The sequence below is a fragment of the Aphis gossypii genome, chromosome X, assembly GCF_020184175.1.
Source record: "Aphis gossypii isolate Hap1 chromosome X, ASM2018417v2, whole genome shotgun sequence".
In the NCBI taxonomy this organism is placed as follows: domain Eukaryota; kingdom Metazoa; phylum Arthropoda; class Insecta; order Hemiptera; family Aphididae; genus Aphis; species Aphis gossypii.
Genome location: NC_065533.1, coordinates 3,361,000 through 3,382,153, shown reverse-complemented (window position 1 = coordinate 3,382,153; position 21,154 = coordinate 3,361,000). Strand labels below are relative to the sequence as shown.

At 29.8% G+C, this 21,154-nt stretch overlaps 1 protein-coding gene across 3 annotated transcripts in view; it reads right to left on the bottom strand.

Annotated features, from left to right (window-relative positions):
* LOC114131789 (uncharacterized) overlaps positions 1 to 21,154 on the bottom strand; it is an 89,052-nt gene that overhangs the window by 33,284 nt on the left and 34,614 nt on the right. For all 3 annotated transcript variants that reach the window (XR_007605468.1, XR_007605469.1, XM_050205156.1), the window contains 3 exons: positions 13,700 to 13,801; positions 12,223 to 12,425; positions 10,419 to 10,554 (listed from right to left, as the gene is read on the bottom strand). Coding sequence is in view for 1 of the 3 variants with exons in the window: in XM_050205156.1 (XP_050061113.1) it covers positions 10,419 to 10,554; positions 12,223 to 12,425; positions 13,700 to 13,792 (432 nt within the window). In the remaining 2 variants the exon portion in view is untranslated. The remainder of the gene's footprint in view (positions 1 to 10,418; positions 10,555 to 12,222; positions 12,426 to 13,699; positions 13,802 to 21,154) is intronic.

Below are 21,154 nucleotides of genomic sequence, written 5' to 3'. Positions count from 1 at the left end.
AATAACTTATGACATAATTAATATTCGGCCATATACATTGATAATATTAAAATACTAATACGCATATTAATTAACCTAGTCAAACGTACAATACTAATAATCGATCGTCTATCCCGCTATCCCGAACAACATAATTATCAAAACCCTTTCGGATTTCGGCGTTAAAATTACATCTCCAATCTCTCCACTTAAGACCGGCTTTCAGCTAGATAAATTTGAGTACATCACACGTTTTCGAAGACAGCTCTATATAAATCCAAATGACTTCTCAAAACTCCCTGCTGAATCGATCACAGTTGTTTCGGAGAACACTACATACTGTTTATTTATTACTGATGACACTGAAACTTGTTTCTTAAGCATAAAAACTGGCCAAGTATCATCCTCATAAAAAATTTCATACACTAACTTTTATCAAACCGAAAATATGGATACCTCTAATGAAAATTCACCCATATACATCACAGACCTTCAAAACGCCGAGAAAACTTTGAATATTAAACAGACAATTAATCAAAAAAATAATCAAATCCCTCACAATGTAGATTACGCAATTATATCGGTTTCACAAGAACACCAGTTTAACTGCAAAAGATCAGCCTCTGAATCCACATCCTCATCATCACCGCTATCACCTAAATTCACTCTCTTCATTATGGAAACACACGAAAAGCAACTAGCCAAAAATAACTCCGCTAAAGGCGAAACCAACAAAAAACTTAAACACTGATCTAGATCTTCTTCCTCCGCTCGCAGCATCACTGATAAACTCAATGAACAACTCAAAGTAGCATCTGAAAATTCTCTTCAAAATAAAGACCTATCAACAAATCTATCAACAATATCTCTCTCGGATACAAAATGGAAATTTTTTTCTAACAAAATCATTAACATACATGATTTATGTAAACAAATCGAATTTAATACAATTTATATTCTCAAATTGATTGAATAAATGAGACCTTCATTGACTGATCGCAGTATAACAGCTAAATTCACTAAATTAGATAACCTCATTTTTAAATCTCTCATCAGAAGATTAATTAGCCACTCTAACTAGGATGGCAGTGCACTATTTGTTATCTCTCTCTGGCCCATACGCAACATAGACAAAACGCATTTACGCAGAATCATATTTTCTGTGATTTTAAGTAATCTTAAAATAAAAACACCTATTACAAAAAAGATATAGAATAATATTTTTGAGGGAATGACATATCGATTTATCAAAATATGGTCCTCAAAACAATTTAAACACGTTTAAATTTATAACATTATTTTGTTTATTTTTAAAGTCACATACAAAGTCAAATAACAATAAAATATAAAATAGATATGTTATTTCCTCAAAAATATTATGATCTATCTTTTTTTTTAATAGGTAATTTTACTCTAAGATAACTTAAAAATATAGAAAAAATGATTCTGCGTAAATGAATTTTGTCTTAGTTGAGCATGGGCCAGAGAGAGAAAACAAATAGTGCGCTGACATCCCCTTAAACAATTACGATCCAACCAGGCAAAATGTCAAGGCTTCATTTTCATAAAGAACTTCCTTAAAGATCGAAAATTTAGTGTGAAAATCTACGATAATATCTATTTTTCCATATTATAAATGATGGACTCCCACACGGATCAGTTCTCAGTGTTACTTTTTTTTCTGGTAGTAATAAACGAATAGGTATGTAAAAATTTATCTTGCCTTTTTAAATTTATTTTATTCACAGACGGTTGCAACATTTCTTGTAGTAGATCACAAATTAAAACAACCCCATCTTTTTGTTTCAACAAGCACTTTCTTTAACTCAAAAACTCAGTGTATCATCTTCAATAAAAAAAAAGAATGATACCCAACCAATATTAGTTTCGTGAAAACACTACTTTTTTTGAAATAATATTAGCATCCTGAGCCTTATTTTTGACGACAATCTTTCCTGGCGACCTCATCTGAAAAAACTAAAAGCAGAACGTCAATCAAGAATGAACACGATCAAAATACTCGGAAACAATACTTGAAGATCCGACACAAAGAGCCTAACTATAATTCACAAAGCACTAATACTTTCAGGCTTCAGCTATTGGCTACGGTGACATAATCAACAATTCAACAAGAAAAAAAATCTCAATAATCTGGAACTATCCACAATCAAGGTATGCATTTGGTTACAGGAGCCTTTCGGACGATTCCTGTTGATAGTATACGCTTTTACTCAGATGATCTTTCCTTCACTATAGATGCTAAAGTCAAATACTAAAATATATCTCTAAAATTAAAAACTGATCTGATCATATCACAAAAACTATCGTCTATCACCCTCAATCCAATTCTTACCAACCTATTACCTTACCGATGCACAATATTTAAAAATCTTAAAACCATTAGTGAAAAACTAGGTTTTCTATCACGATCACTAAGCAAAATTCCACTCCTTCTCCCACCTTGGTTCTGTTCGCCAATAATTAATACTTAACTAGCCAAATTCTGCCAAAATTATCCAGATAATTGAATTATATGCATAATCATTTTTCGAACATTTTATCTCAAAAATAACCGGAATATACATAAATATATACAAATGCTTAAAAAAAAAACAAAAAAACGTAGTGTGGGTTTTTTTTAATCATTTTTTCCAACAACCGTCATTCTCTAGTATATATGTGTACAGCTGAAACTTGAGCTATTTATCATGCACTGAAAATTATCTCATCTTCTAACACAACGAATTACAGCATTATTATTAGTGACTCTTTGAGTACCCTTACATTAATATCAAACCCTTATCCAAGAAATGAAATTGTTAAACACATACAAAAACTAATATATGAAATAAATAATCCTACATGTTTCATGTGGATCTCCTCACACGTTGGAATACTCAAAAACGAGAAAACAGAAATGATAGTCCTCAAAGTCATCTTATCTCCATTATCCATTCAAATCAACACATCATCCTCATTTGAAATGTTCATTATAATCAATCAGAAAATAATGAAAGAATGGCGGAATTTTTAGGAAAATCTTCCTATTTCCAAAAAATTGAGAAACGTAAAATTATACATAAAAAAATTTAATTATGCGCTCCTTGCACAAAAAGAAGAGAAAAAGTGTTCACTATTCATTACTCGAGTTATAATAGGACAATCTCTTCTAAACCATGTTCATCTCATTGAAAAAAGAACCAGGGCCTGTATGTGAAACTTGTGATATAACATTAGAATAGAACATATTGTCATCATCTGCCTCAAATTCATCGAAGCTATGAATATACTCAAGAATCCTTTTTCACTCCACCACCCCTCAAAAACAAGAACATAGATCCTATCTGTAAATTATTCCACATTATAAATTTAAGTAAATTACTGTAAATAATGTATCAATGTTTGTATTAAAAAAAAAAATACTTATACATTTCAGTTCATGTTTTTAAAAGTTATTTAGAAGTGGGCTAAAAACAGTATTGTTGAAGCTTAAAATAAATATTAAAAAAAAAAATCAAAAAACAAGTATAGCAGCTATTCATAACAATTGGTAATTTTAATAGTCACAATGTAAAATGGCTTCGACTAACAGAATAAAGTAGTAATTTTATAGAAAAAATCTTTGAAAACAATAACATTATATTATTAAATAACACTTAGCACAATAATCAATTTAAAAAATGACAATCTATCAAACATTGATCTACTATTTCCAAGTACATCACTAACTCATTCAATCAATTGGAAAGTAACGCCATACCTAACCAGCAGCAACCACTTTTTTTATAATATTACAAATGTTATTTTGGTCCTATGACGCAACAAGTGACATAACAAAGAGATGAAACTTAAAATAGCCATACTCTGCAGCGCTAATCAAAAATGCCATAAGTCCCAAAAAAAAAAAAAATAAATAAAAACAAATAAATAATTGAAAAATTAGGCTCGTGTAAATGAATATACCGTTTGCCTGAAATGTTATTCCAAAAATATAATAATATTATATTCAATAATCAAATAACTAAAACGATGTAAATCAATAAATTCGTATAGTTACAAGATTTTATTGCTTTTTTTTTTTTTTTCAATTCAAATTTTTTGTAAAGAACCAACAATTTAGATTTTTATAAATATTAACCCGAGTGATAACAAAAATTATTTCTGGACATTTTAGTAATTATATCTAAAGAGCACTAAAATAAGTAATTAACCAAACACTTCAACGGAAGCTTCAATAAGAAGCACTACAACCAAGATCTCTTGAAAACTCACAATCGCCTTTAATATCTCCAATTTCCCTCGTTATTGTTCACCACTCATAATTATATGGTTCAATCACACTAAATGAACTCTTTTTTACACTAAGAAAATGTACAAGTAAGAACGCTGATTCCAGCAATATTTCGTACATATATTTTATACAGAGCTCTCTTTAAAATATATAACTACACGTGGCTACCAATTTTTTCCCAAATTAGTGAAAAAATAACATTGTCATTTTAATAAATTATCCAAAAAAGAACCTCAGACGAATATCGCTCGATTTAATTTCTTAATATACTATGCAAGTTAGCTGAAAAAATGTTAATTTAAAACTCACTTATTTTCTAGAAAAAGTCAATTATTTCAATCCAGAACAATATAGGTTCCAAAAAAAAAAAAACAAAAGTTAGTATAACTGCTTAACAAAAATAAATTACTAGACCTCAAACTGTTTTACCTCTAATTCATATCTCGGGATGATCAGTCTCGGTGTGTTAAAAGCATACGACACAACTGGAAAATCTTCTATACTTATTAACAAACTTAACCCAGTCCTCAGCTACAGTCAGATTATATTAAAATTAATTTGTAATTTTTTAAAAATTAGAACTATCCAAATGACAATCAGTCAAATATTATCCAAATCATTTTCGCAAATTAATAATGTCCCTCAATGCTTAACAATATCAGTAACTCTGTTTCTCGTTGCAACCAACAACATTACTAAAAACATAGTAAATATTACTTGTTCCATCAACATATTAATTAATATGCTGATAATTTCAATATTTTTTACAGCAATAAAAGTATAACAACCATTAAACACCATAAAGATTAATGATGATAAATTGGTTTTAATCTACTTGCTACTCATTGTTTTCAAGAAAACGAAAAAACAATCCTTTAAATATCAACATTGGTGGTCACTAACTTCGTTACAAACTAACAGCACTACAATAAAAATTGCAAGTATTAAATTAGACAAGAGATTCTTATGATCACAACTTATCAAACTTCTTAAAAATACCATCTTTCCCGGGCTCAACATTGTTAAAATTATCTTACATTACACCTGAGGTTCCAAGGTCCATATAATAATATGACTCTATAAATCCCTTATTCTATCAAAATTTAATTATGATACTTTCATCTGGCACTACTACTACAAATCATCCATCAGAAAACTCAACTTTAGTCTTAGAATTTCTATCGATGCTAACCGGTCGAATCTAATTCCAAGCATCCATAACTTAAGTTATTTCTTCACTAAAAAAAATAATCATTAAACCAGAAATTAAGACTCACCAGAACTATTTTATTACTTAAATTTACTCATAATTTCCAATAAATACATAATTTACTTGAAGAAAATCAATTAAAAATCTTTTTATACTTTCAATCTCACATACTATCACACACCATAGATAGAGTTTATCCTATAAACACAAACACTTAAAAATAAACTAAAAAAACCCATTAATTTACAAACATTACTACTTCAATGTAATCCAAACAATCCCAATGGAAAAAATTTATACTAACGCCCGTGAACTAACGGACGATGTCGGCGCTATCGTGGTTTAGGATGACTCTGAGTACATGTATAAACTTTCAAACTCTTGGTTTAATATTTATCTCAAAATACATAGCTATACTCAAAACTTTAAATCTTACAAAAAAAATATGACCTCAAAGGCTCAAAGACATAATCATTTTTACAGATTCTCTTAGCGTAATCAACAATATTAAAAACACGTATTTAACCCTTCGGGCATGCGCCTCTATATTAAAAATTATATATACATAATTAGCAACTTTAAGATCATACTATTCTGGATCCCCAATCACTTCAACATTTTTAGAAACAATCGCGCCGACCAAGTAGCCAAAAATTCAATCTTGTTTACACATTTATCTCTATCCAAAATCATCTCGCTCAATAGTTTACTAGCTTTAATAAAAAAAAATGTACATGGATCCAACAATGATCTTCTCATACCAACAAATACACGAAATCAAACAAAATATACATTACTGGTCTTTTTCTTTCTAATTACCCAGAAAGCACCAAGTCATCAGTATTAAACTAAGAATTGGTCACCTACACATTTTACAAAGTTGCCTAATGGACAAAGAAGATGCCCCAAAATACACCACTTGCGAAGTCCGCTTAGATATCAAATATATTTTCACCGAATTTTGTATATATCCAGTACAGAGACATAGCTATGCTTCCAGATTTACTCTCATTATCACTCAACCTAGATTCTAGGTCCTAGACTCTATCTCAATTTCTGCCACCCACAATCAAATGCCACACACAACTTATTCAACAAGACTCAACTCTCTACTCTACTCAACGTACTACTCGTATTTAAAATAATCCTTATATAGCATGTAAAATCTATAAATATCACCCAATGGCCTTAGTTGCCACAGTATAATTAATAATAAAACAAATAAATAAATGTAAAAAAGCATGTTTTAAAAACGAATGCAATTAAATACTACAAAATATTAAACAATTTCGATCGGTCTTCAAAATTTTCAAGAAAATTCAACAAATGTTACCTCTATAAATTACAACTCTTTTGTCCAATATTTATAAAATATACAAAAGAGAAACTTTGATGTGATTAATATGTCATTAAAAATCAATAGTTTTACTCAGAATGCAAAATATTAATTATGTATTGAATACATACCAAAAAATACAAACAAACCTTAATAATTTACTTATTCGCCTACTATCATACTAATCAAATTAATTAATTTTAAAATTGAATTATTAAAATTAAAGATGAACGTATTAAATTTGCTTTATTAAAATACATTACAAATATTTATGATATTCTATCTTGTTTTCATACGTAAAATTGAAATTATATTTTACCAAATTTACACAAAAGTTATTACTTATTAAAATATATTATTATAATAATATTATTGTAATAAATAACAATATGTAATCCTAATCCCTTGTTGTTAATATTAAACTTGTCAAATATTAATAAAATCGGAATCTAGTCACCTAACTAACACAGTGAATAAAAAATGAAGTGAAAATGATTGAAGACAACTTTTAATTGCAATCAACGAGTTAAATTTGTATCAGTGATCATTACGATTTTGTTACTCAAAAGTATTAATTTTTTACAATGATTCGTCATAAAATTTCTTTACATGTTTTGTGTACATCGGCATTACAGCATATTATCCAATCGCTAAACCCATATCTTCAAAATAACCACTTGTTGACTATTAAAAGTATTTTAAACAGGGATATCCCGTAGTTAGGATTCACTAACTGCAACAACTCTGGTGTAAAGAAATTATATTTAATTCCAATTTTATTTTCTGTATAAAAACTATTTTTTTTTTTTTTTTAATTTATCAAATTTCAATATTATTATTTTAATAATACTTGGTTAAAAGTGAATAAATATTTTTTTAATTTTCAAAGTTAATTTATTAAATTAATGTTAACAAAGAAACCTTATAAAAACAAAAATTATTATACACAGTAATTTAATCATTGTAGGTAAGTATAATTTAAATTTATAACAGGAACATATCACTATCATGGAAATGAAATCAGTAGCATAGTTTAAACAGTAAGTAATTGATTTGTACCTAAATCAAGATGTTTGATAAAAATTAACGTTTAATATCGATGCAATTAAGAAGTTACATATTCTTATATTATACAAATAATAGAAAATAACAAATAAAAAACAACTGTGGAAAATACGTAAAAATCTATTGAGCTCCGAGTTAATAAAGAATATTAAATTCTATTTATGTTTTATTTTGAAATAAAAATTAATTGTTATTAAATTTTAAATTTAAAAATTCAATATGATATATTTCATGTATTGTATGCGATTTAATAATGTAATAAGATGATCTATAAAAAGCGAATCGCCATTCATCAAGTACGAGTTATTAGACTTATTTAAAAAAAATAATTTAACAAGAAATGAGTTGTTGCGAAAATCCTACCAAAGAGATACCCTGCAATATATTATTAGTATTCTTAAACACAGAAAACTCAATTTTAGGGTAAACCAAAAAAAAAAAAATATACACACTAAATCGTAATTACATTATTTAGTCATTAGTAATGACTCATTACCTTTCGTTGTTTGCTTCGGCTTCTCTACGAGCAGCATCCACATAAGCTACCATGATCAGGGTTCAGATGATGATAGAATTTATAAATTATTTTTGATAAACTTTATTTTAAAATATATAGCAAAGTTTAAAAGAAATCTGATTTGTGAATCCCAAATATCAATAGTGAGAACTTAATGCAAATATATTTTCATGTTTTGTGTACTTTACAATTATATCTTTTGTTACTAATTGAAACTGGCCGTAAATTAATACAACATACTTAACACTCTATTATTTTGTTTTATTTTTTTAAATGACACATTTAATAAATTATTACAGAAATTAAATCTATTACACTGTAAGTAGTATAAATCTAGTATTTATGATTCTTATTAAAATATAACCAAAAATATTTTCAACTCTAATAAATATATCCAAGTACCTTAATGTGTATTTTAATATTTTTAGGGCTTATGATATTTAAGTTATGTTTCCCAAACCCCGATCATAATAATTTACGGCTAAAGTCATAGCCTCATCATGTTAAGTCCATTACCGCTTATCCGGTGTTCCTGCTGTAGTTGTTGTATTCTGAATCGACGCAAATAGAAAATAAAAACACAAAAAAAAACACTGGACGACAATCCAGAACTGACTGTCCGGATCGGTTTTTCATGCTGAGTTATGATAAAAATAAACTTGTTGATTTTCTTTATACTAAGGCTTTGTCACACTACTCTTATGTGAATAGAATATCTTGAGATATTATTATAGTTTATCGTTAACACAAAGCAAACGGAATCGTTCTGACGTAGGTACATAGACATTAATTTACATGTGAACAATAATTATTATTTATTATTCTCAACGGTGTTGATGTATTCAAGTACACGCCTGTTACGATTCCGCCACGAAATCGAATTCATAGTTCAACATTTTTGTGTTTAACGGTGAAAAACCAACGATAATAAAATATGTAAATACTGTTAAAGACGGACGTTTAATTAAGTTTATCTTTCTCGATAAAGCCGGAAATAATTTAGCGGTAAGTAAAATTCGGAATTAAACCGTTCGCGAAGTTCGACAGCGAATTTGTGACAACGCGTAGTCACAGGCGCGTATCAACGGGTGATCGCGTAATTACAACTTTTGACGACTTACTCGATTTCGCAAATTCTTTATATTATGTTATTTTATTATCCTGTGATTAATTTTGCACGATCACGTTGGACGTTCGTTGTGTTCAGTAGGTGTTCCAGTGGACATACATTATTTCAGCTAGTCACACCGCTGGTTGAGTTGTTTGTATGTTACATTGTTATCTTATATGATTAATATTGCACGATCAAGTTGGACGTTCGTTGTGTGTTCGGTATGCGAGTGGACATACATTATTTCAGCTAGTCACACCGCTGGTTGAATTGTTGTGTTACGGTACGACATTAGATAGTACGGTTGTTGCACGGGTATTTAAATTTAATTAGAATGTATCGGCATAAAACCAAAACTAGTCGACGTTTTAATTCCTCGGAAATCTGCAACAATATTATGTCATTATAATGGTGGGTCAAGTGCGGTCAAGTTCGACGCAGCACAGTGTTTTAACGTATAAGAGAACGGGCAAAATTTTTATAACCTTTTTCCGAGAAGTCGACGATTTTTTAAAATTATTAAAAGAAAAACGAGCGTTCTGATACATTCTTTAGATGCTATAACGAGTAAAATACTTAAATGTGTAAAATACTAAGATACTTTAAAAACGATTTAATCACCTGAATCGAATACACTGTTGTATACGATAATAATAATATAGTTTATGAAATAAACATTTATTAATATATAGCCCGTGTTGAATGAATCATAATGTATGTAATAATATTAGACTTAATGTATTTAAATCGCATTAGTGACAATTAGTATTGTCGTTTTCGTCGAACAACCCTTCACTGTTGCTCGCATGCAGTTATGTCCCCTAATCACGAGATCATAAAACTTAAATTTAAATTTTCTTTGGATACGTGTAAGTAAAATTTGTATATCAAAAAAATAATATATCTTACCAATTGTAACATACTGACGTGGTCAGTACACACTGTGAACTTCAGTGGGTTGGTTAAATTCACTGAGATTGATGTGCCCTTAAATTTTACCCCTTCGTTTTTCTTCGTATTCATAGCGGCGGCGACCAATGGCGGGCTGTTGGGCAATAAAAAACAATATTATAATAATACCAACGTTTTCTGCAATTTATTATTTATATTAATATTACCAATAGTAATTATTTTAATCACTACAAACAGTATAATGACTTATTTTTCCTTTGTTTTCGTGCAAAATCCTATACAATATCGTACCACTTATATAACTTATTCCTATATCATTCTCCAGATAGGCTGACGTGTACTAACTGATACTAACTATTATTGGTTCCTTTATTTTTTTTTTCGCTTCCTCGTATCTATATTACTGTATACCTACTTAGGTTTCACGCGACCATGCCATAAATTATTTATTTTTTAACGTAATTTCAAATAGTTGGAAAACGACTTTTCCGAATTCTCTTCTCTTTTCCACTTAAAATAATTAAAACGTCAATTTCGCCCTTTTATACTATATCATATAATTCCAAGCGTTTCAAGTATAAATTGAGTACCTGATAACCCTTAGTAAGATTATTTGGATAAGTAACTCCGTTTTAATACATTTATTATAATTTGCTATAGATATAAATACAATTATTTAATATATTTTGACAAATTAACAAAATTAAACGTGAACATAATATTATGATTTTTGACATCGCTATATTATAATATTATGTATATTGTTTATTAAAATTTAAATTTAAAAAAAAATCCACTTTGACTATCGAAGAAAATCATAAAATCAATAGCAGATATTTATATTATTATTTATTTTATTATAATTATTACATATTATTATATAATAAAAATGACAGTTTTTCACGACTATGAACATTTACATTGAAAATACCTAAATAAATTCTCAATACTACACAAACTACATTTAATAACTCTATGTTGCCTATACGGTAAATGTGCACTCGAGATTGTATTTGAAAATCCGTACATATTTGGACTTTGATGAAAGATAAAAAATTAAGCCTATTCGAAAAATTGAAAACAATGAACGATAAACAAAAAAAATTTAAATCACGATAATCATATCCGACACTGGCTTGTTGGTTGGTTAAGCGGAGCGAGACGAGTGCCCGCGACGAAGACCAACCATGTCGTCTCGAGCAGTGCGTTACCCCGCAGCGAGTCTCTGCGTTTTAAGTTATGCGTTTTTATTCTCGTTTTCATGGTGTTATTATAATAATATAATATTTTAAATGCCTCGTTTACTCTTAATGGCACTCGACGTTACTTTCTACTCTGTCCCACATAATTAATCTCATCAAGTGACGGTAATCACAATAATGTAATATTATAGTATGATAGGCACGTGATGGATGCGAGAGCGTTTGTTGAGTTGTCACCGACCGATTCGTTTTTATTGTGTATACGATTTATAGAATGACCATGTTATAATAGCAAATCATTAATAAGAGCAAACGTAATAAATACAGTGATCGTTCCAATTTTCAGTTTCATTTTGCACCCGAAAAATCAACAGCAACGTTTTACTGCGTAACGTTTAACGACATGGATACCTGCCCCCAAGTGGTCATTATATTATTATAATTATAAATATACAAATACCAAAGATTATACACAACATGTCAGGCACTCAGGCCTGAAGTTTTCCATTCTTACGAAACTTTTTCGAGCTTCATCATAATGTTATAATATATACTATATAGGTATTCGCAATAGCGTAAACAGACGTTATAATACTTACGATTTTACTGATTCAGATTCTTCGTTGTATAAATTTATCACGAATTCAGTGACTTTCGAGCAGGTTTTTATAGCTTCATGGTAAATGGAATTCGGAGTACCGGCGAACGGTAATAAGTCGTTCATTGGAAACGTTGATACGATTTTTTGGGACCCATTGTGGCTAATGCTGGTCGTGAAATTTTGAGACATGCCAGTCGCAGTCTAAAAAATGTACATGTAAAAAAAACAATCGTGGATTAGACATTTGCTGTATCGTAGTAGCTAGTAGTAGTTTTGTGGCAATTTCAAAGGTAAACGAAAGGGAAGAAAGATACAAACAGTGTACAAACAAAATCGTTTTCTTTCGCTTACAGTTGTTTTATCAAAGCTATTCAAGGACACTTATTTGTATTATTGTTGTGTTTTAAATATTTTAAAATATCGTATTTACTGTTAATAACAGTTATATTTTATATACGTTCACATACAAAAATAATAATTTAAAAAATAGTCCCAGGAGGAGTCAGGCGATTGGCACCGTTGTATTAGTCGTTTTACGTGGTCATATTGATGAAAATCGATTAATCGCCAATCCACTCAATTCGAGTATCATAATATATCATGGAACATCGTAGTAGAAATAATTTTAATGACACATCATGCCACGGGGTGTGTGTACCTTATAGGTATTTGAGGTATATACTTGGTATACAATAAATATGGTGAACTGGTATATTATATAAATTCAGCATGACGTTAGAACTGTTAGAACTTAGAAGTGTTATTAAGAATTATAGTATAATTATTATTGTTGTTGTTGTTGGCACGTGGATATTGTTTTAATTTAATTGCGTCACATAAGTGCATTATGCATTTACGTGCAGACATCGCAGTCATTGATAAATAGAGAAACGCGTCGAAAATAAGAGTTAGTACTCTGTAAAATATATAGAATAGACTATAAGATTTATACCGTACACGGTCCAAAACGATCGACGTATGACAGACAATGTCACGATGATATTTATAGCAACATAATATCGATTGTTATATTATAATAAATAATAAATAAATAAATAACACGTATGTAGGAGGTTATTAATGATTTTTTGTAGAGGGTTTTCCTGGGCTGAGCTATTATAATTTATATATATGTATTTTTTTTTTAAATAATTAAAAACTAATATTTTTACTACACTGAATTATTTATAATGTACAATTATTTCTTCTTTATAAATTGCCATCATTTTTTTGTTTTTAATTTTTAGTTTATGTTTCTTTTTGATTAGGTAGTTATACAAAATGAGTGAAAATTTTCAATGCTTTTTTTTGGGCTTAGTTAAAACGAAAATCTTCCTAAAATCAGTATATTTATTACAATTTTTATATATTTTTAATTTTTATAGATGGATTTTAAGGCGCTTTTCGACTTTCCCGAGCGTTTAGTTATAATAATTGAGCAATTTTAACGTATACAAATAATCTAAATTTAATACCTTCGCCATGAATATTACCACGCAGAACGTCAAACATATCATTTTGAAAGTAAGCCAATAAGAGTGCACGTTGTTCTTTTCCGGGTTGTTCATCTTGGAGAACTAAAAAAAAAAAAAGAATACATAATATAATATTGATATAAATTTATTGTTTTTGTATAGCATACTACAATAAAATTGTATTTAATAGGTATTAATACAAAAATCATGTACAAACGACAAATATTTAAAATGTGCAACGCGTCAATATTATGAGTTGTAATGAAGTACGTACGATCGGTTATTCAAATATATTATACTTGCAAAAGTATATAATATTATTTTAATATAATACAACCAACAAAATATATATACATATATTTCATATTGGTTTAATATAAAATATTATTAATTTGTATTATCATCAATAATGATATAATATAATATAGTATAAATTCGTTGCCGAACACGGTTCAATCCGTTTAGCGACCAGCGTCGTCGTCGTCGTCGTCGACAGCCTCCGCCGCCGCCGACGCGCGACGACGACAATCGATGCCATAACGATTTAGGACTTTGAACTTGAACCGGGGTCTCACGTATAACACGCCTGACACGGATAATATATAACATCGTAATATATATATATATATGGTACATACTTTCACGGCCGACTTTCTTCAGGCGTCGACGACCGCGGGAGAACGTTTTCTCCATAACGCGTCGTTTACGTAAAGAAAAGAGAGAGAGAGAGAGAAAATTATCGAAGAAAACAAACCGTCTGCGGCGGCGGCGGCGGTGGCGAGTGCCGACAATAGTAGGTATTAATCTATAATATTATGCGAACGAACGTGGCGAACTCGGGTCGACGACCCGGTAGTAGATATCTAGTCCGCGAAATCCGATGACGGCGGCGCGTCCCTCCGCGGCTCGATCCGTACGCGCTTTACGACCGTAATAAATAATAATATCGATGACGACGACGACGACGATGATGATGATAATAATTACACACACGAGTATAAAATAATACGAGATAATAATATTATAAACACGCGGTACCCAACGTGCGATATGTGACGATAGAGTGTTACGCGTTATTATCTATACGCGCGAGACGCGTCAGCTATTCAAAATAATAACCGATACACGTGCGATTTCTTATACGATTTAGCGGTCACTATATAATATTATATATTGTAATACTTTGTCCGTTGATGATAATGCGTGTAATCCCGTAGATTCGAGAGAACGGCGATTATCATTTTCTGTCGTATTTCACGCGTCTCGATTGTATATTATTATGACGTACCTATAATACGCGACTATATGATATATTATACGTGTATACGAGTCGGCTATAATTTCGCCGAGAACATAATATCATAATAATAATTATTATTATTATTATTGTCTCGTATCGGACGTGAAAACCGACGCGGCGTTATCTCGGATTAGATGAGGTGTGAGGTGTCTATATATAAGCCGGGACACGATCTACAAACGGGCAATCAACGCTTTGCATATACTATCCGAATTGCAATCCAAACGCAAGAACAAAAAAAAAAAAAAATCAAACAGACGTTTATCATGGGTGTTACAATAACTGTTATACGTGGGAGTCGTTCCGATGTTAACCCGAGAAAAATTAAAAGATCCTGACCTAACCTCCTCCCACCCATTATGTGTGTTTAGCTTATTTTGTTGTTACCGCGTTTAATATATTATTATAAGTATCTATATTTGATAGCGTAATAAATTATTCTTCTCGTTTATATTATAATTTGTTTTAAATCGTTCTTCGAATTTGTAAACTAAAAAAAAAAAAAAAAAAGTGTTTGCATTTATTCGAGTTGACCGAACATTTTTATTCGGATTTCGGTCAGTTCAGCAGGTGTTACTTGAAAATAAATCATTCGGATTATACTGGTACGGCGTTTGAATTTTTTCCACGGGTTTTTGCGCCGTGTGTTCGGGTTCGAGTCGATTCGGGAGCATAGCCCTTGGGAATATTGCTATGACGTGACTCACAGTTTTTGGCGGACTAATACGAATATAATGTTTATAAAACTCAAACGTTCGAAACGGGTCCTACAAGCCGTTTACCGTTGAGCCGACGTGCGATTACGAATACCGATAAAGAAGTCGTGTTATAACCTACACAATAATATTATATATCGCTCGGTAACAATAGTATACAAGCTGACGGAAGAAATGTCAAAAGCGATTTCGGCGACCGAAATTATGCAGTAATATTACGTTTGGAGACGTCGGAACGGTGTCGTCTCATTCCGTATATGCAAATACGTGTGCTTGTAACGACGAGAGGAGCAGCAACACAATATGCAAACATTGTCGTTTGGTCCGGTCTCGAAAACGGTCCCGTCTTAGGATATAATAATATGTAACATAATAATATATATTATGTGCGCAAAGTATTATATTCATTGTTATAATACGCGGACGGAGAGCGATGACGTGGTTCGCGCATTGTGTTCCGGTAGTGCGTATTTTTTTTCCGCTTCTTCTCCTCTTCCTCGTTGCTCTTTGACTTCTATTCCTTCTTCCCCTTCTCATTTCCCTCCTCTTTCTCGCGCACGTCTTTCTGCCACTCGTACTGTTCCAATAGGTACACTCGGCTTCTTCTCTCCCCTTCGAAACGAGGTCAAACTCGGTTCGGTTCGGTTGCGCGCCGCCGCCCGAGAGAAAGACGGTCAACGACCTTAACCGGGATATGTGACGTGACGACGGTGAGTTCACGAAACGCTATTATTAGGTGTGTGTGTGTGTGTGTGTGTGCAGGCTGAGTATCGTAATACTTTCACCGGAGTAGGTGAAATTTCTTATTCTATTTTTTTGCCAATGACGATTTTTTTTTTTTAAATCCTAATTTTTTTCAAGAATGCACGTTACACTTTTGCGTCGCCGTCGTCATTGGTCGTAGGTTTATTAACGACATATAACGCAGACAATATTCGTAAAATTATTACTACACGAGAGATCGTGAGTTGTACCACCCTACGCGCTTTGGTATAATATACGTAATAACGGTTGAAAACCCGTTCGTCGCGGGCACGAAATATAAAATAGATAATAATTACAATATTCTAATGTATTATTATCGTTGTGATGATACTGCCGACGACGTTGTGCGATTTTCTTCCTGCTGGTCATCGAGGTTTTGTGTTAAACTTTTTGGTTTCGGTCATATACCAGTATTTTTATTATTATTATTTTTTTTTTTTTGTCTCGTTGTCGAATACAAGTACCTGCATTAACCAAGTACCTATTGCAAATGAATCAAGACGCATCAAGACGTATTATAAATTATTAAATTATTATTAACGTCCCAAATATACCGTTTCTGTTTATAGGTTTTATGTGGTCAATGTTGACGAAACGATTAAGACACAATAATGTAGTAAAATTATACGTTAAAATATACGTTTTCAAAGTTACCTACATTATATATTATATATTTATATGAGTATCTAAAGTCATTAGTCAGTATAGGTACCGTTATTGGAATATTATATATAGGTTATTAAATGTTGAGCAACCGCGAAATTATAAATGAGAAAAATATTGCTTCACACCAAATGTTTACACGATTTAATGGTAATAATAATTTCAAATACCTACCTACATAAACTACAACTGGATAGCAGAACCGCGGCCAACGCTATAAATGTATAGTTATTACAATCCGATAAAATTATAACTTGACCTGCAGTAATAAAAAGCGAATAAATTTTCGACAGCCGAAGAAATTTCTCGTATTTGCACTAATTATAATATAATATGTAGGTACATCATCGGTTATCAGCTAGAAGTCATTACAAAAATAATATAAACATGATATACAGAAGAGTTCGCATCGAAGACGAACGTTTTAATTCTATCTATAAACTGTTATACAACGAACCATCGCGGTCGTTGTACTTATTCATCATAAATTATATACTATAATATTATTATGGAGCTGACATTTTAATGATGCGATGTTATTTTTTATTTCTACTATTATAAAGCGTACGTATCATTAAGAAAAAAAATATATTTTAAATAATACTAATCACTTAGATAGAATTTTTATCACAGCGAATTAATTAGATACGAGATTTCTCAAAAATTTAAATTTTTTTCTACAAATATTAAAACTATTGGAATAAGTACATCATTTTCGATGGCCAAATAGTGACAACAATTATGTCATAAATTATTAGTTAAATTATAGTATAACACGTTTTTTGATATAAACTCATTTAAAGATTACGTCACCTTGAAGTTAAACCAGAGAAACAGCAGGACCAACTTACTTAATTGAAATATTAATATTTAAAAATAAATAAAATAATATATAAATGTACTTTTCAACGATCGTGGTAAAAGTATATTGCATACTACACGTCTACATATTACATATGATAGTGAATAATCTGAATAATCTTTTAGGTAATTTAAACTGTAAAAAACCAAAGGACAGGACAAAAAACAAAACAAATTTCCTCGTGTGCATGCGCGTCAAAGGTGATACATATATTATGATATACAATAATAATGTTATATCAATATTGGGCTATACAGTAAACAAAAAATGTACCTGAACGTATATTATATTATTGACTTTATTTTGACCTGCTCAATTATTTAGAACGCGTCGGTATCGTTGGATGATGCGGAAAAAACATCTAAGCAGTACCCACCACGTATTACGTCCAACACGAATATTCGATCGGTCGCCTTATATTATGTCAATACATGATTAAATATATTTTGTAAACTCCGTTCGAGTGGGTTTATTATGATTAACGTAACGTGTAGGTTTACAAAGCGCTTATTTTAAAGGTAGGTAAACATTTATTTTCAATAAAAGTATTAACGTTTTGTTGAAATACTTTTTAACATAGCTTAAGAGGATATAATACGTATTACCAAACAACATTTTGAAAAAAAGTATATTTTACTTTTTTTTTATTTAAAGCTGCATATATTAATTACTTCATATTTTGATGCAGACTTTTTTCTGAGAATTTAAATGTGTAATAATCGAATTTCGAACGAATAATTAAAATTATTTATAAATTATAAATATCAGTAGACATATTTCAAAGTTTAGATATGCAGAAGCAGAATGGGTATATTAATGGGTATTAACCAGTATAGGTTAACTAGCAAAAGGTCGTTCCATTATTTCGCTCATCAAAATTTTAAATGCTTAGAACTAATATTGGTGCGTTTAGGGGTTTTAGACTAGGTTTAATTTATCTACCATATAATTACTCAATAGTTTCAACCTTCTTATAGTTTCCATCGTTTACCGATCGTTGAGCATCTTTTGCCCATTAATTTCTTAATAGTATCCTAAATGGGTCTTATAGATTTACTCGAAATCCTCTCCCAGATTAATGTTAAAGTTCTGTCTCATCTCATGCGTAATTTTGCCTGTTTCATCAACCCAATTTGTACTTCTATGTAAAAGCATACCTACTCGGGAGTTTAGTTTAACAGAGAGTGTATTTACACATTTTTTTACTTTATTTATGCACAAGTAAATAATTACCACTAATATTTAATTATCATTCATCATTATAATTTATTTGTGACAAAACAACATACTATAATAAATTAAAAAAAAATTGTAGTGATACCCCCCTCTTTTGGATGACCACTGATTCTAAGCATAATCACTGTGATAGTAATATATTTTAATATTATTGAAAGTTTTTAATAAACCTTATACTAATTTATGTCAAATTGTATTTTATACTTTATAGTTTATATTAAGCTATTTTTATAATTTATATTATTTCTATAATATTCTTATTACAATTTCTATATTTATTATCATTCATTTTGAATTATATTAACTATATTTTTGAATTCTCTATATATATTGGCTTCGTGCCATAATAAATTAATAACTAATTAACTATTCGTTCGAAATTTAATTTTTAAAATATTGAAATTGTCAACAAAATATTAAATTTAAAAATATGAAATTAAAAATGTGTGCTGTCCAAGGCAAACAACGATAATTTATATTCATAAATGTTGTTTTATAATGACTTCTAATTATGTAAAAAGTATTTTCAAAAATATTACTTAATATTTTTCAAAAAATTAACGTTAAGCTTTAAAAAAATCACCTTGTACAATTATAATATGATACAAGTTAGTTACTGGTGTATCTACTATTTATGAATAACGAATATAACGTGTGCGTTCTGAATATGGAATTAATGAGGTTATTGCCTAACATCGAAAACATTTCGCACCCAAATCTCAAACACTTGAGACCGACATTTCCGAGTCGTAGGCCGTAGGTATAATATCTTTATATTGTAATATTTGTTTACAATTTGGATCCGAAAATTGGTATGGTAATATTTTATTTTTATGAACGTTCTGAAATTATTGTTTGGGACGTTTGTGAAATACGATTGAAAACGTACGTGGTATTGCACTCGTTTTCCAAAATTCTACAGATTATCCGAGTACTACAGGAAATTTTATAAAGTTTATCTGAAAAACACGCACACGCCTTCGTTGCCAAGCTTCTCGTATACCTGGATATAAAAAATGTTTTTAAAAAATTCACACTATCGAGTTCTGACAAAACAAATGAATAAAATTATTTATCAAACTTAACGAAATTACAATATCAATATTGTCAATATTGCAAATTGACTACACCCAGAATTATATGATAATAATGTTATATATCGTTTTAATTTTAAGCTTATCATTGGTTTCAAAAATGACCTCTGTTAATGGGTATTTAATATTAATAAAACGATTGTATTTAACTATATTAATTGTTTACCTGCATTATTATAATATTATAACTCATCATATATTATACAACACATTAATGCTGTAATATATACCAACCATGATTTCGCTCGTTTTATTCTTTTATAATTTATTTAACAAAATATTAATTTTCATACTTTTCAAGTACCTACACTTAAAGACCATATTATTTTCAAATGAATAGATTATTATCATCTTTTTTTTCGTATTGATACATACTTATTTGTATTAAATAAGAATCAACTATTTTTACTGTAAATTGTAATGCATATCATTTTTTTTGAAATGCAAGTAATACAAATTAGTAGTTTCTTTGTTATTAAGCTTATTGTTGTAATTATACCAGTCCTGAATAATGTCTATAAAAAAATATTAATATGATATGCAATATTTTCATGTAGGTACCTACCCAACAATTATTGTTTTATTTTATTATTTTTTACAACTGTGGTATATTAATCATGAATATACTAAACTTTCAATTCAATATATATTCTAAACCTATTATAGTATTATCATATGAACATTCTACTTAGATAGTACATACAATTTAATAATTCTGAAATTACTCGTTTTAATTTCAAGAAATAGGTATACATCAACATTTTTAATTATAAATTGACTGCCATACAATTTAAAGTAAAGAAGGTTAGACCTCATTTG